The 17239-nt window shown below is 45.5% G+C and overlaps 1 protein-coding gene across 2 annotated transcripts; it reads right to left on the minus strand.

The window, feature by feature from the left end:
* Positions 1–6: 6 nt before the first annotated feature.
* On the minus strand, positions 7–16530 carry kmt5c (lysine methyltransferase 5C). 2 transcript variants are annotated; one of them, XM_061700826.1, is made up of 9 exons: positions 16265–16530; positions 14910–15042; positions 11984–12149; positions 10361–10470; positions 9465–9628; positions 7950–7969; positions 7649–7785; positions 7408–7568; positions 7–6710 (listed from the first exon to the last, which is right to left on the minus strand). In XM_061700826.1, the coding sequence occupies exons 2-9, from the start codon at positions 15020–15022 to the stop codon at positions 2005–2007; spliced, it is 5577 nt and encodes a 1858-aa protein (XP_061556810.1). In that variant the 5' UTR covers positions 15023–15042; positions 16265–16530; the 3' UTR covers positions 7–2004. The 2 variants fall into 2 exon arrangements, with proteins under 2 accessions (XP_061556810.1, XP_061556809.1); XM_061700825.1 differs by lacking the exons at positions 14910–15042; positions 16265–16530 and adding an exon at positions 13560–13805.
* Between the last annotated feature and the right edge of the window lie 709 nt (positions 16531–17239).

Here is a 17239-nt window from a genome sequence, read left to right on the forward strand (position 1 = left end):
GGGCAAAGTGGCCGGGAGAAGGAAGATCTGGGCTCTATTAATGGATCGGCCAAAGAAAGAGAAAGAAAAAGCACTTCATCTGTCAGTCTGTGCAGTTTTGCACCACTAATAAAAAAATACAAAAATAAAAATGAACACAAATTATTTAAAGCCAGAATGTTACAATTATATGAACATTCCAACACAAAAATGATTCCAGAAGCTGAAATATGAAAAGGATTAAGTCTTTAATAATACAAGCTACATTTTGTACATTTCTACAGCAAACTTTTTTTTTTTTTTTTTTTTTTTAGTAAGACTAACACTTTTTAAAAGAGGAAAGGGGGGCAACCTAATTTAAAGTTTTACAACAGCGGGTGAGAAATTAAATACAAGTCATATAATATATAATTATATATCTATATATTCAGCTCAGTAAGGTTTTTTTGTCCCGTTAAATAACCGCAAAACATTTACTCCTATCAACAATCGAGGTGAAGTATAAATTAGGTTCAAGCACCATTTAGTTTTCAAACTGGGACCAGGAGGAGGCCAAGAAGCTTGAAAATAAATACACGACAGTACACTGGGATGGAAGGCTGCCATGGAAACACGACAATGACGACAGACGACAACACGGGCGACGAGCACACGTCGCCCTCAATGGATGTTTGAAAAGATGACGACAAACAAGGAGTGGAAAGATTGTCACCGTTTGTTCTTCAAAACAAGTTATTTGCTTTACTGTGGATGACAAGGGGACCCTCCAAAGTGTTTTCAATTTCATTGAATTGTCAGAAAGGCTGATTATTAGCATAGTTAAGTGTTACGTGGTACGTTATACGAGGAACCGTTTATCACTGTTGTTTGGGTTTATCATCACGAGTCTCTTTCATACAAGTTCTGAAAAGCTGGTGCATCAGAAACTGAACCAAAGCACCTTTTTGCACCAGAGCTCACTGGAGTTGGATATCTATGCTCCTGCGTCAAAAAAGCCGGCAAAACGTTTGAAAGGCCGCTTTGTTGTGTGATGTTGAAATTGATGTGAAAGGGGCTAGAGGCGGGGTAGCAGCTATGACAAAAACGGGTGGCAGAAAATTGGGACAGGCGGTGTGAGATTTCAAATTTACTTAAAATAGTAGTCGCACAGCAACGATTCCTCTCACCAAAACAAGCCTGGAAAAGTCAGTGTTGGGTTTTAAACGTCACACCCCCGTGCTAGATGACCACTTACCCCTTTCCCACAAGCTGCCTGCCCCTGTTGTGCCCATGATACCACTCGACGCTCACTTGGGACGCTGGCGTCAGCTCATCCGTGTTCCGTTTTGATCAAGTGACATTGCGCATATAGCGGATTGCTTTGAACACAACTGGGTGGCGCAAGCTAGTGTGTGTTGTAAAACGTCACACCCCCATCCCAGCTGTCGCCTACTCATTTACACACAGTCGCCATCCCTGCCTCTGATACGTCGGGGAAAATTTGGGGGGGGGGTCAACTTCAACCCCCCCCTCCCCAATCTGTACCTTTCACACCGAACAGTGATACGCGAAAAGTCTCACCTTGTTACAGATGTTGCTACCACATTGTCGGGACTTTTCGAGTGAACTCGACTTGAATTTTAGGTCGCGTTTGGGTGACAAACAAAGTACTGAGGGTCAACAATGAGACGTGACGGTACACAGTAGCCAGTGGTGACCGCTAAACTACAAAAGAAAACACTTCGCACACGTACAAACAGTGAGAAAGGAGAATATGGTGGGTATAAAAGGCAGGTTTCAAAAAGTCTAATAGGAAAGACAGGGGCACGAAGCTGCCCGTTAAAAACTCAGCACACCAGTAGCATGCCTCCCTACACCGTGGTGAGGTTAACAAGTCGCCATCGGCGACTTCCAAAGAGTGGTCGCCAATACAAGTACTCATCAATTTGGTCATCGAATGAACATCTCTTCTGCGCTCATTGTAATGACGGAAAACTTAGTCCCTCAAAATAGTTTTACAAAACGTTCTAGGCCTATTCCAGTGGCTCAGTCGGAGTATTGGAGGTCCAAGTCCACGGTTCCGTCCGTCACCACCAGCCTAACCCGCTTGGGCTTGGTAGATCCCATGGAGTGAGAGGTTGGTCCATAGTGCGGTATGTCCTGATGGTCGCCCGGCTGGTTCTGGTGGTGTGTGTCCTTCTTAAAGTGTTCCTCCGGACCCCCTTTGTGTCCCGAGAAGCCACCCACGGAAAATGAGGGCGGGATGGACTGAGAACCGCATGGCTCCAGGACCAGCCGCCCCTGCGTGCCCGATGGTTCCATCAGGCAGTGGTAGGTGTAGTTTGTCGGGCCGAGTCCTGAGTAACCTTCGGGCCCATCCCGAAGGCCCAGCGTCAACGAGTGGTCGCCGCTGAAGTTCAGTACATAAGGGGGTCCCTGCGGGCCGTAAGGGAAGGAGGCCACCGGGTGGGTCTTGTTTGCTGGCGCCGGAGTGCCAGGCGGCGTGCTGTGGACTACTTGAGGACTGCTGTGATGCGGCATTGGAGAAAGCGAGGAGGCAAAGCTGAAATCAAACAGATCCTGCTGAGGGTAACACGGCTGGTTCTTGTCCGAGCCCAGCGGAGCGGATTTGTCGTGTTTGGAGGGCTTCTCCTGTGGGGAGGAATAACCGTCTTTACTGGGGAAGAAGAAAGGTCTGGGCAGGGCAGAGAAGTTTTTGTACATCACCGTGGCGTCGTCCTGCTTTTCGGAGGCCGTTTTACTTCGGCTGAACGACAGGTGCGAAGACAAACTGTGTTTGTTTAAATGGATGCCGGGCCTGCCGGGGTTGGAAGAGGGAGCGAAATAGCTGACATTCTGAGCAGAAGCATTACCTTTGGGGTGAGTCTCCTGGTCCTCGTGACTCGTATCCATGGGTTTTGTTCCAAATGTTTTGGTCATGGAATGGCTGCTGGCAACCACATGGTCTTTGGAGGGAGCACAGTACAAGTTCTGGCTCGGGTTGGCGCCTTGAAACTTCAGTACCCTGTGGATGACAGTGGAGGACTTCTCCTGGGAGTTGAAGGGATTGTCAGGGGGGTTTGGATTTCTTCCGGTGAAGAGTTGAGGATTAAGGAACTTGTTGGCTATTGGAGACGAAAGGACGGGCTTTGTCTGGTGGACGCCTCGCTGTGCGCTAGGCTGGGAGTAAGGAAAAGACTGAGGTTGTTTGGGAATGCTCATGCGGTGGAAGGGTCCATGTGTTTTGAGGTGGGATGTGGCTTTTGACTGACTGCTACTCGGTTTGACGTTCAGGGCGGACTGGACGAAAGGAAGAGGATTCTGAGACATGGCGGCAGAAGAGCCAAATAGGCGAGGTTTGCTCACCACGGAGGCAAAATGACCTTTTAAGTCCTCTCTGGACAGCCTCATTCCGGGAATTTTGCTAAGAAGTCGTTCCTTCGGCACCAGTTCGGGATTGGTGAGCGATGAAAAACTATAACTGGCTTGTGGCGGGATTCTGCAGGAGGGGTTCTTTGCCTCACAGTCCAGAGAAACCGACTCGTTTTTGGATGAGAGTAGACCAGGGAAGAACTGGAGATCATCACCGGTGAAGTTATTCCCAGGACTTGGGGGGCCGAGGTAGGGCGTCTCGGTGGTCCATGTGTCGGAGGGGCTGTGCGAGAGGGGGCTACTGAAGGGATCAGTGGGGGGGTCCAGCGAACACAGATCAGATGGCGACGAGGGGAGGATGTTCTGTGGCTGATCGTAGCCCTCAAAGTTGAGACACTGGAAGTCCAGGATATCATCACAGCAGTTTGCAAAGTTGGGCTCGCCCGGTAGAATGTTTTCCGCAGTGGGGAATGGAGGAGACTGGGGTGGGGGCTGGATGATGGAACTGGGAATTCCGGTCAAGGCGGCTGTCTTTTCCAGAATCTGCGATGAGCACAGACCCTCAGAGAGCCTGGAGAGGCTGTTGTCAATCTGCTGGAGGGACTGACTAAGGCAGCTCGTGGGCGCCTCCGCGTGACCGCACTTGGACGCCATTTTGTGCCGCTGCTTCCTGCTTCCACCGCTGCTGACTTCCTGTCTCTCTGCGATCACATTGGCTACTGCCATGCTCTCCGGGTTCTCGTTTAGCGGGGAAGACAAGGAAAGCGGCGACAGCGACAAAGACATCTGCGGTGCTTCGGTTTTCAGGAGCAATGAATTACTGTTCAACTTCTGACTCACGAGCGGGGGCTCCTCTCGGACCTTGCTCAAGTCCAGCAGTCCTGGCGTTTGCTTGGCTAAAGCAGGACCTCGGAGCTCTCTCTTTACCGGTGTCTCCGTTTTAACTTTGGGATGGTTCTGCTCCTCATCCTCGCCATCCACCTCCCAGATGTCCTCCACCTTTCGGCGCAGTTTGAGGATTGGCAGAGGAATATCATTGAAATCCAAGTTGGACTCCAGTTTCTGCTGCAACCCACTTTCAAAGAGGCAACAGCTTCTTGTGAACTGATCTTCCATTTTTGTTCCTTGGACAAAAGATGATGCTGCGTTCTGGACTTTGTCCCGTGGCAGGCTAGTACCAGAAGGAATCGCCCCATCTGTTTTTTCTTTACGGTCTTCTCCGCCCAGCTCTGACTTGGTGGACGCATTCTTCCTCTCGCCCCGTTTTTTCAAGCGAAGCAGTCTGCTCTTGGACTTCTTACTGGCCTGCACATGAGCTTGAGCCGCCTGCATCTCCATGCTCAACACAGACACTGAATCCATGATGGCCTTGAGCGGATCATTGTCGAGTTCCTCCCTCTTTTCCGTTTTGAAAATCATACCCCCCAAGCCGTTGCTCTGCATCTCCCACACTTTCCCTCTCCTGCGCTTGAAACGGATCCTGAAGTTGAGGTCTGGCTTAGTCTCCTCAACATCGCTTAGTTCCAAGGCTGACGTTTCCATCACAGAGTCTTTCTCTTGCTCATCCTTCATCTGACGGTTCCTACCAAGCTGAACAGTCTCTTGGTTGTCATCTTCATCTCGCCTCTCGGATTTAAACTTGTGAACTTTCCTCAGATGACTCTGAGGAGCGTCAGTAACTCTGGGCCGAAGAACCCTGCTCACGTCGTTTTGCCTCGTGATCCTTCTGGAGCTCAAGCGCTGGACTTTTGGTCGCATCACTTTGCTTTGTCTGTCTCGTTTGACAGTCTTTTCTGTATGACGAATCGGTTCCTGCCTTGTGGACAATCCGGAAACTTCTTTCCGGTTTGTGACAAAAGTAGCAGTCGCGCATGGTTCCGGCTCCACGGCACTGCGGAATGTCCGTTTCTTTAGAGGTATGTTGGACTGCATGGCGTCAAGGTGCTGAGCGGTCTGACGCGTGTTGGCTGAAATGTGCGACTCGAGAGGTACCGGGTCGAGGTGGGCAGCCGCTGGGTGGCCGAGCTTGTTCAGATTTTGCGCTGAGATGACTAAACTGGTGTCTGTGCTATTTGACTTCAGCTCGGCTTTCGTCTTCACTTGACTGTGGATCTTCTGCCGCCGTCCAACATTCCCCCTCGTTGCCACACAGCTGCCAGCGTGACGTTCTTTCGGATATGAGGGACAACTACCACCCTGTGGTTGCTCGTCTACCGAGGCGTTATCTTTCTTTAAAAAATCAGAAAGGAGAATCTTGGCCTGCTTTATGACTATATCATTGCCTGGACTGTGTACTGGTTTACTTGGGGTATGAGCTGACGGTTCTGAAACAACTTCGCATGAATTAGGAGCTTTAACCCCCTGCGAGTTATTCGGTCTGTTCATTTTTGCACTGGGAGCAGCATTACATTCAACAGCGGCGCCCTTTCTCTTCTCTCTGTGCTCTTGAGGTTTGACTTTTTCTGGTCCCGTTTCTTCTTCTGCCACAGTCTGGATTTCAATGACCTTGTTCTTCCCTCCTTCCTCGAGCTGGGTAGAGTCGTCCGCCGTCCCATTTAAGACGTGCCGCTTCTCTACTGTTCCCTTATCGACGGCCTTGAAGAACATTTCTCGCACTCCTCTGGGAGCTTCAGCGGCGCAAGGGCCTGGCAGAATTGGGGGTGGCGGTCCCTGCCTCAGCTGGGATTTCTGTGTGCTCAGTGGTCTGAGGCCCTGAATCTGTCTCATCTTTCCTCTCAGCTCCTCCCTTATGTCCCGTTCGTCAACGGTCGTTCCCGGTGCCTCTCTGTAAGGCGCTGAAATTCTAGTGAGGCGGACGGTCAGGTATTGCTTGAGTGATAGAACCGGATTGTCTGAAGCTTTCTTACAAGAGTCCGGGACAATCTGACAGACGGCCGGCTCTGAGTTTTCTTGCTCAGTACTCTCCTGCTTTATTGTGATGGCAGTTTGGTCCGAGTTGACCCTGTCCGCGCTCCTGGTTCTGGACGAGCTCCTCAAGGGAATTGCTCTGACAGACTTCCCATCAGGGCCGAACCATCCACTGTTCTTACGCAGCGGGCCAAGGGGGAAACGCTTCACGTTGGGGGTCGTCTTTGGCTTCACCACCTCAAGTTGCTGCAGTAGGGCCCTTTCCTTGCTTTTGGGATCCTTGCAGACCAGCAGAAAGTCCAGCGTGTGGCGCCGCACCCTGATCTTCAGATCCCGGATCACGCACTGCGACGGGAGCGGCGGTGCCTGTCGCTCTTTCCTGGTCCGACCGACTTCAGAGGGTCTCGAGAGCCTGTGGTTCTGTAGCCTCCACTTATTTGTCTGGTTCCACTTTCGGTTCTTCAGGGCGTTCCGACGCATCTGATGGGTGAAGGAGTTCCTAGAGGGGATTGCTACAAAGGAAAGACAGGACAAGGTCAAGTGACTGCAGGGAGTTCCAATCTAAAAAGTACAGCAGTACCTTGACTTAGAGGTTTAATTCATTCTGTGACAAAGCTCATAACTCAATTGACATGTACAACAATTTCCCAATGAGAATGAATTGAAATGCCATGAACCTGATCTCCCCGCACTCCCAACGATATAACATTTCTGTTTTTAATTTTTGGTTTTTTAATCTTGAAAAAGCACTGTATTTGATAAAAACGTAATTTTTTTTCAATGAAGCGTATTTACTACACATATTACTCAAGTGTTGCAGGCATGCTTTTAAGTGGAATGGCCTACTGAGTGACGCCAGGAGCAGGAGTCAGTCAAGTTGTCTGGTTATTTCAGTGTGAGCCTCTCTCCTTGTGAGCGTTCCTTTGGATTTTTGTGTTTGGCGATATGTACCATTCAATAAACAGCTGAAAGTGCATCAGCGACTCTCAGCGAATTACAGCACGTTAATTGCTCAATTTTGTCTTCACTTGACCGGCGGCATATCTGAAGCTTGCTTGCAACTCAAATTCTGGCTTGCAACACGAAGCAAAACTAAAAAGTGGCAGAGCATTCGTAAGTCCGGGTCCCAAAGTAAGGGATATTTCTGCAATTACAAGCAAAAAGTTAAGAAAAAAAAAAAAAAAAAAAAAAAAAGCCCTGAAAGGATACCTGAATGTAATCCAGCGATAATTGGCCTGGCACTTATGTGTCCCTTCTCTCGCTGGTGGCGAAGGTAGCGCTCCCGTAGGCGGTACTTCTGGCCCACGAGGTCTTTTGTTTCCTCACATTCCGGCTGCTTCCCTCTGTGTTTAAAGTGGCCTTCCCCTTTCCTGCAGGAGAGTCGATGTCAGCACATTAAACATGACTCAAAACGGGTCAGAAATCTCCAGCGTGTCGCGCAGGGACGCACCTCTCGCAGGTGCAGCACTCGCACATTTCATTGCCCTCGCCGAAGAAGCTAGCACCGTAGTAGCACGTGATCTCCTCCCCGGGCGAGATAGGTCGAATCACCTCGACACAAGCACCATTCTTCTCACCAGGGACAAACTGGGCGTGGGGTGGGGTTGAACGTGGGGAAAGACAAAAGGACGTACAATTAGACAAACAGCTATGGCAAAAAAAAATCTGAAATCGTCACGGAAACGCTGTGAATAATTATTTGACTTAAGACATCCGTTTGCGTTGTCTCTGATGATTGAAAGTTTGCTTACCTTGCAGTTTGGTTTGCAGTCTTCCAGAACAAAAGACAAAAAAGAAAGACAAGATGTGATTAATGGGACACAAATTCAAGTCAAATGACTCAATTCACTGAATGGATATTCATGGGTCCAAGACATGAATAAAATCAGAATCAGAATCCTCTTTATTTGCCAAGTATGTCCAAAACACACAAGGAATTTGTCTCCGGTAGTTGGAGCCGCTCTGGTACAACAGACAGTCAATTTACAGAACACTTTGGAGACATAAAGACATTGACAAAAAACAATTGTGCAAAAAGATTCCTCTCGTCCTCTAGCACTTAGAGCAGTTCGAATGGCTAATATAGCAATAGTCCGGTGCAATGACCGTCGTGCAAAGGGGCGCTGAGACTTCAAGGAGTGTATGCGCTTATTCATCTGGGACAATGTTGGTTGTGCAAATGTTCCAGATACTCCTCAATCAGTGTGCAACTGGAGCAGATGCTACTCTGGCACGAGTGGCCAGTATATGCAAATAGTGCAGCATGGCGAGACAACTACAGTGAGTGCACGAGTCATACATAATTGGCCCCACAGAAATGTGACAACGAACTCAAGTCCAAAAATTGCCAGCTTGTTGTAATGGAATTATAGAAAAACAGATACGTTATCGTGAAACACCAAACTTTACAAAAAAAAAATTTGACAAGAATGTTATGTTTGCTTGACGTGACAATAGAATTTCTGTTTCCAATGTGCATAATGCCATCAAAGCAAGCAAATAAGCGTAATATTGTGTATATGACAAGTAGGAGTGGATGATAAATTGTGCGAAATGTTTTTATTCAGGAAACTCGTCATTAAAAAGTAAATCAGTTGTTTAATGCATTTGTGACATTTTTAGGTTTACTCTAATACACTCATATTTAAGGATTTTTTTTAAGTGTAATTACCTTTAAAGTATTTTTCTTACGTAATTATACTTATTTATCCTTAAAAATGACATTTATTCCTTAAATTCCACTTTTGGAAAAATAAAATTTCAGACTTTATAAGGATCAATGGACAGCGAGTATCTTGAAGAATAGGACACGTGAAGGGCAAATTTAAGGATTAAATACATTTAATTCTGAAATTCTCATATCGAAACCCAATTTAAGACTTTTTAAGAATTTGGGTCCACCGATCATAAGATGAGGCAGAATGGAGTTTAAGTACCTTTAAATTGCAGATATAGTGACTATATGTCACTTTTAAGGACAATTTCTATGAATCATCCATTAAAAAAAATACATTTTAACCCTTACATTTCATATTGTAGACTCTAATTGCGGACTTCTGAAGGATCTGTGGACACGCCAAATATCTTGAAGCAATAATGGCAAAAGGCCAGCAGAGGGCGCCATGCATTCAGACACAACGAGGGCTGTGGTACAAATTCAAGCACATTTTAAAGATGTACCATCGAAGACATATTGTGTTGAAACCTGATTCCTTTTGGCTTTTTACACCCTCTTATTTGTTCTGCACATGACTGTCCAAACTGACCGTGGTTGATGAAGGCGGCGGGTCCGAGCCAGAGCTGAGCGCAGCGTTTGCGCGTGGAGTACATGACGCTGAAGTCGTTGACACCGGCCCGCAGCACGGCGCTGTCGGCCGGACTCAGCTCAGCGATGCAGCCCAGAAGGACCTCCACGCGCTCCCCTGCGAACCTGCCCGCCAACAAACTATTATTTCCTAAACTCTTCTACAGTGACATTTATTGGCCTTTTCATAATGTTTGTAAGCGCCAGGGTACATCCAGGTGGAAGAAAGTGATTGACTATGACTTGCATGAACTGAAAACAATGACAAAAGCTTTAGGTTTAGGTTTGCACCACCATGTATACGCACGCCATCATCGGGTATCTGGAAGGCATTTTCTCACAGGTAGGTATAAAATATGAATTTGGGTAGTTTTGACTTATTAAAGAAAACAATGTCACGTCGGTTCTGGAGCACGCTATTCATTTCAGTGTCAAAAGAGCACGTCTGTGCCATTAATCCGAGCAGCAGAAAAGAAAATTCCTTTTTCATGAGCAAGGCCCTCGTTGATCTTGTTCACTATGTCTGAATTTCCACCACGTGGATTTTTGAATCAACTTTCCTGTTGAAATGTAAATTACGGCCAGTGTTCCCGTCTCTCTTCGAAGCAATTGACCTCACGTAACAGATTTTTGACCAACACTTCCAATTCAAACTAGAGCGGTAGAGAAGGAGGCTAAAATCATTATTCAAGCCATTTCTCTTTTTATTTTTCCCAATGGCATCTGCGTTGGCCAAATGATGGAAAAAGGGTTTGTTCAATAATGGTGCCATCGGGAAAAGCATAGGCTTTCTGCCACCCAGAAGTACGTGTGACGTCAGGATGAAATATCCGATAGAACAGCAATGAATGGACGCACCAGTGCCTGGTGGAGGTAATCTTGGCTCCGTTGGTCTCCGAGGAGTAGCGGTCACATGACTCGATCTTGACGCCACTGTCCAATAAGAAGGCACTGAGGTAGCGGTACACCTGTGGAGAAGACAGCGACTGGTTAGCACATCTGCCTCACAGTTCTGAGGACCGGGGTTCAAATCCCAGCCCCGCCTGTGTGGAGTTGTTCTTCCCCGTGCCAAGTTCCACTAACTGGATTATTTCTACTGTTCTGTTTATTTCTGCTGTGTAACTATATTATAGAACTAACAATATAATTAAGTACTGTTGAGAAAAGCCTGGGAATTAATTATAAGACGCGTGCATTACGCCCCATATGCGTCACAGAGTGTGCTGTCGATTTTTATGATGAAATTATTCCTGGTGTTTTTGTTCAGTTGTATTGCGCTGGGTGGTGGTTATAATGAATAATTGACGAGTTCGCCGGATCACTAATTGTACAATACACACCAAACGTGTAACAGTGTGCAAGGGACATTTTGATTCTGGATTATTTCGAGTTTTTGTTATTATTTATTTTTTGTTATTATTTATTTCATACAGTCGTTTTCTTTTTTGGCTTGATACTCTTGTGAAAGCTTTAGACAAAAAAAAAAAAAGTTTTTTTTTTTTTAATACAGTCAATGACTATCTGCTGTTCCTGCTGTGTGCGCGCTGGCCTCTTGGGGGCAGGGTGGTGCGATGTATGCATGGAGCTACTTGTTTACTGTTGGCTTAAAAAAAGAGTAGAAGAAGAAAGTCACGAAATAACGTTAATAACTCGTGAGTACTGTGCTAATATTAACTAGCCCGTCAATATGGTTTTTCATTGACTATTAGCATTAAACTGGCGAGTTCTAAAACAATGTGTCTTGTATTTAAAAAAAAATAATAATTGCAATTAATTAATAATAATGAGATATAATTATGTAAATTATATTACCACGTCCACAACAACAACAATCGATCGCATCGTGTTTATTATAAGAACTAAATGGGGGAAAAACGTGTGTTGGTGGTCACCGGTGCTCGGGAGAGGACGATGTTCACGTACTTTGAATACGATACGGCTCGCAAGCAGGCAACAAAACGTGATGTCGCCTAGCAAGCTAGTGCTAGCACTAACGGTTGTACCGGCATTTTGCCGAATCATGCTCGAAGGTTCCGGTGTGTGTGTGACGTAAATGTAATGACAAAGTAATTGAATTACAGTGAGTTAGCACCCATTCTCTCATACTGTAATGATTGTTTGGTTTGTTGGCTGTCAATTTTTTTATTTTGGGTTCCTAATACTTGTCTGTCTAGTTGCAACTTTGATGCCAAATTTTGAGCCACTGCTGCGAGGGACAAACCAGTGGAGAAGCGAACAACAACAACAAAAAAAGTACTTAATTTTTGGTTGTAAATGATTAAAATGTGGGAAACTGATGTAATTTTCCCCCCTTTTCCTCGAAAATAATATGTCAGTTTACATCATTTTAATCATGTGCAACCGATGCACGTCGGAATTAACTGATGTACATGTTCGAATTAAGTAAATTCAAAAGTTTTTTTTTTTTTTTACTGTGGTATAATAAATAAAACAATGTAAATTAAAGATACGTGTACACACGTGCTGCCTCAGTAGCTCCTGTCGGTGGATCCCCAAAGCGTTGAAGTAGTCGCCCGCCAGCTCGCCCACCGTCAGCGCTTCAAAGGTGGCATTGAAGTCGTGCGTGCGTTGGAAGCGTAGCAGCGTCTCCTTCAGGTTGCCCCAGCGACGCACCTCAGGCTGGGGGCTACACACGCAGACACAGAAAGAGGGGAGTGTTTCAGAAAATATGACCCATTTACAGCACAAACCACCACGTGGAAAAGAATAAAATAGATAACAGAAATGGACATTGATGGGAACGAGGGCTATCGCATTTTTAGAATCAAGTGGCGACCGGTTCAGGGTGTACCCCGCTTCCCGCCCGAGGATAAGCGACGCTAGTGAGGATGAGCCGTAAAGAAAAACGGATGGACGGAAGTATTATACCCGATTATCCCATCGGTTAAACGACAATAACGTGCTTTTTTTTTTTTTTTTTTTTGCTGATAGTACTGGCAATCCAGGCCTAAACAATGTTGACATTTTTTAGTATTCAAGCAGTATAACTTGGTTATACACGTAAACTTATGTTTATGTTGTGTCAATCCATGCGCAATAAAATGTGAATTAAAACATTTTAGTTTGGGCATGTATTGTTAAAGAGTTTATTTGTAATACAATGGAAACGACAGGAAATGTGAATCCTTACCTTGCAAATTGATTTACAACGTGTGCCCTGTAATTTTCTGCTTGTGCCCCCAAAATTTGTAATTAAGGGCTGCTCTGCCATTAGTAAAAAAATAAAGTTAGCCTGGGGCCCTGCTCGACAGATTACGTCAAGTTGTTCTGTTTGTTTCCATCACGCCAGGTGATGTTTATCATGAATAACAGGCGAGCGGCGTCTGTATGACAAAACGTCATGTGTGCTTGTGCATGACTGAGTGTCTCATGCATTATTTTTGACTCAGTGGATTATTTCTAGTCATTCCATTCTGGATTTGTCTCTCCTTTTTTTTTTTTTTTTTTTTTTTTCATGGGCCAACACCTTGTAAGGTTGAGGTGGCTGCCTGGTTAGCAGTGAAGGCTAAAAACGTGAGCCCCCTTTCCAGCAGTTTCAGAAAAACATGGCGAATGACATCCTTCTTTCCCGATCACTCATACATGACATATACATGACATTTAAATACCCATCTCATATCTTCCACACTGTACATGCTGTATATTAGAGGTGCAACAATTAATAAATGAATCAACAACTAACTCATCATCAAATTAACGGACAACTATTTTGATCAACTATTCATCGTTCAGAGACTTTAAGTTAACAGGCCTCGAGACCGTGACATGATTTGGTCACACCGTTTTTTTTTTTTGGGAGGAGGGACAGAATGGCCACGGCACACCGCACTTTCGTATAAAGATTGACAATGACTCGAGATATGATATTTGCACAATATGTTTCTGCAAACAAGACGTTTGAAAGCAACAAGCAGTAGCACAGAGCAACAGAGGGCCCAGTTCTCATTGTGAGTGCTCTTCCATGAAACCATTTAATTTTGAGCATTACCACAGCCATATGATTGACATTCTTTTATTTACTTGCAAAACAAACCACCTTGACGTATTTGCACGCTGCTGCACAACGACTTCATTTTGAACGACGAGTCCGCATATCGACAGGAAGCGGAGCGGCTGGAGCTGCGGTGCGGCCGACACAACCTGGAGCCGAACACGCTCGAGACTGTAGAGATGATCGTGGACTTCAGGAGGCATCCTTCGCCACAGCTGCCTTGTGTCAACCGTCGAGACCTTCAAGTTCCTGGGAATTACAGTCTCTCAGGACCTGAAGTGGGCGATCAACATCAAGTCCGTCCTCAAAAAGGCCCAGCAGAGGATGTACTTCCTGCGGCTTCTGAGGAACCACGGCCTGCCACAGGAGCTGCTGAGGCACTTCTACACAACGGTCATCGAATCAGTCCTGTGTTTTTCCACCACAGTCTGGTTTGGTGCTGCTACAAAAAAAAGGAAAAACTCCGAGTGCAACGGACAATCAAAATGCTGAAAAGACTGTCGGCGCCCCTCTACCCACCCTTGAGGACTTGCACGCTGCCAGAACTAAGACAAGCACATGCAAAATCCTCTTGCACCCTCCACATCCTGGTCACCATCTCTTCCAGCTCCTTCCCTCCGATCAATGCAGACCCGAACTAGTAGACATTCCAACAGCTTCTTCCCTCTTTCCATCAACTTCTAAGTTACAATTCCATTGCAACATGCTGCCAATATTTTTGCCTTGAGCTTGTTGTCACATCTATACATTACTCGTGCACCCACTGTGGTAGTCTCGTCACGCTGCACTATTTGCATATCTGTTGTTGACCAATATTGGCCACTTATGCCAGAGTAGCATCTGCACCACTTGCACACTGACTGAGGAGTATCTGCAACATTTGTACTATCGACATTGTCCCAGATTATCGCACTACTAGTCACTTTAAACTGCATACATTCCTTGACGTCTCGGCGCCCTTTGCACAATGGTCATTGCACCGGACTATTGCTATATTAGTCAACCAAGCTGCTCTAAGTGCGAGAGGACTCTGCATCTTTTTGCACAATTGTCACCAAAAAGTAATAATAATTATACCAGCATGACCAGATAACGAGCAGGCCTTTAATGCTAAGTGACTGTTTTTCTCAATGAATTTATGTCTCAAAAGTGTTCTCCGTCAATTGACTGTCTGTTGTCGTACTAGAGCGGCTCCAACTACCGGAGACAAATTCCTTGTGTGTTTTTTGGACATACTTGGCAAAATAAAGATGATTCCGATTCTGATCACTCTCCATTCGTCACCTCAAAATCTCAAATGCACCAAACGAGCTTGACGTTTCAAATGGACTCAAGTGCGGTTTGAATGAGCTCATGACTCTGAAGTGATCAAATTGGGAGTCAGGAGCCAATTACCTGATGTTCATTTTATGGGTGCTGAAGCCCAGGAGAGGGTCCAGTACCAGGCTGGTGGCCAGGTCATCAGTCTCACACAGCTCCTTCACACTCATTCTAGTGCAGCAGTCCATCGCCTCCCACCATCAGCATGCTAAAAAAAAAAAAAAAAAAAAAAAAGGTCAAGCGAAACCAAAAAAAATTATTATATTAATTTTGTTTTTTAAACATTTAAAAGGCCAATAAATTGCATGAAATCAGTTACTTGCAATCCATTGCACGTGTAATTAATGATGCTCAAAACAAATAAGTATTTCAACTTATGGACAAAGTGTCAAACTGGACCACAAATAAAGCCAAAGCATTAACAAGTGCCATTAATAGAGTTTTTAATTGCAGAATCCACACTGTTCAAAATGTTACTGTTGCACTTATCTGAATTCTTCATATCCTCCACAGAAGACAAATTATTTATGCTGCAATTTACTGATAAGATTTAGGCTGTTGACGTTTTCATTTGAAATGTCATTAAATATGTTCCACAAAAGACCAGCCGTTTGTTTTGAATTTTGTTCCTTTACTGTACCCAAAGTGAACCGAAGAGTGACCTTAAATCCAAGGTACATACCAAACCGGGATGTATGCGGTTGCATTTAGCGATCTTTTCCTTTCTCCCCTCCATCCTTCCTTCCCTCTGACCTTTTTAATCATGCATCCCTCCATCTTTCAGTCGCTTATTCCTACTCCTGTGCCTTTGTCCCTTCACACCTGTTTGTTTACTCACGCATCCTTACATCACTTGAACCTGCTTTTCTTCCTTCCTTTCCTTCCAACTCAGACCTGCTTTCATTTCTTTTCTTTTGGCATCTTTCCACTTCCTTTGTTCTGGTCTCAAACCATTTGCCATTATTTAAGGTACCTGTGTATATATATATATATATATATATATATTTTTAAAAAATTAAAAAAAAAAAAAAAAAGTTAGTGTAAAAGGTGCGTAGGCCTACCTACCCTGTACATTGTGGTTTAACAGTTGTAACACTAACCCCGAGGGCAACCCTAACTACGCTGTGACCCTTCGATTAAACCAACTTTAGCATCCCCCGACTATACAGTGTGGGAATATACACTGGCCTTCGTTATTAATAACCAGCTACACTGCGTGCTCGCGTTCAAGCAGTGTCACAACGTCCCCCAAGTTGGAGCCATAAAGTGTCAACGAGTTCATTATTGACCAATGTATGTAGTGCGTTAGCTTAGCATGTAGTATGTACTGTATAGCGGGTCGGCATCACACAAACACATCATCACATAATCGGCGAGCGATTCGAAGCACGGCGCTATAAAAGCCTCGACGTCGGCCGCGGAGAACCCACCTGGGAGTCTTTTCTGGTCAACAGAATTAGGAGCGTCAGGTGAAGGAGTAAGATCCCAAAAAGGTCTTCGCCTGGGCAGCTAGCCTAGCAACATGCTAACGAGCGAGCTAGCTGGCTAGCTTTCCGCCCCAGATTATACTAACACTTCTGGAATGTAACGGCAACGCGGCGTGCAAATATCCGCGATTCACTTGGCAAATGTACACAGTGAGTTGTGTTTGTTGTTTTGTGTCTGTAGTAGGCCAGCTAAAACAAGCTTCGTCAGTTTGAATCGTTTCAAAAAAAAAAAAAAAAAAAAAAAAAAAAAAAAAAAAAAAAACACAACACCTTCGTCTCTAGTAGTAAAAGTTGATCGGCTACGCTGCAGCGCAACCGAACCCTACACTTGCGGAACGCCCACCCAAGCCCCCCCATTCGTTGCGTCCAAGGTCAATCTGGAAAATCAAACACACACGGTTGGAATTCGACTCGTGATTGGTCGGTGTGCGCACGGCGGGCGGAGGCAATGATTTGTTGATAAACGGGAGGTGAGCAATAAACACAACACACCGGGCCTCATTTTAGGGAACTCCATTGGTCAAGTCCCACGTCAATCTGGCAAATCACATGCGGCCTCTTGGGTTTTGAAGTCTCTGATTGGTCACGTGTTTGTAGGAGGGCGGAGTTATTTTGTGTTGATATGGTGTCAGGGAGTACAGTACAGTGGCCTCTTTTTGGCAACAAGAGTATTTTTACCACTCTCGCCCCCTCCTGCCCCTCCTGGCTAACATTTCAGCAGTGCAGCGCTGACGAACACTGGACTAGCGCTACTACACGAGGGAATGTTCTAGAATTCGCCACTAGCTGAAGTAGCAAGCGTCCCATTGGATTAGCGAGCGCTACCAGTAAACACAGTTGAAAATAAGGGATTGCGAGACATGTAGTCGACATGCCGTCATCACAGCAGAAGCAACAGCAGCCACCATTGTGATGCAC

This window comes from Phycodurus eques, chromosome 16 (genome assembly GCF_024500275.1).
Source record: "Phycodurus eques isolate BA_2022a chromosome 16, UOR_Pequ_1.1, whole genome shotgun sequence".
NCBI lineage: Eukaryota > Metazoa > Chordata > Actinopteri > Syngnathiformes > Syngnathidae > Phycodurus > Phycodurus eques.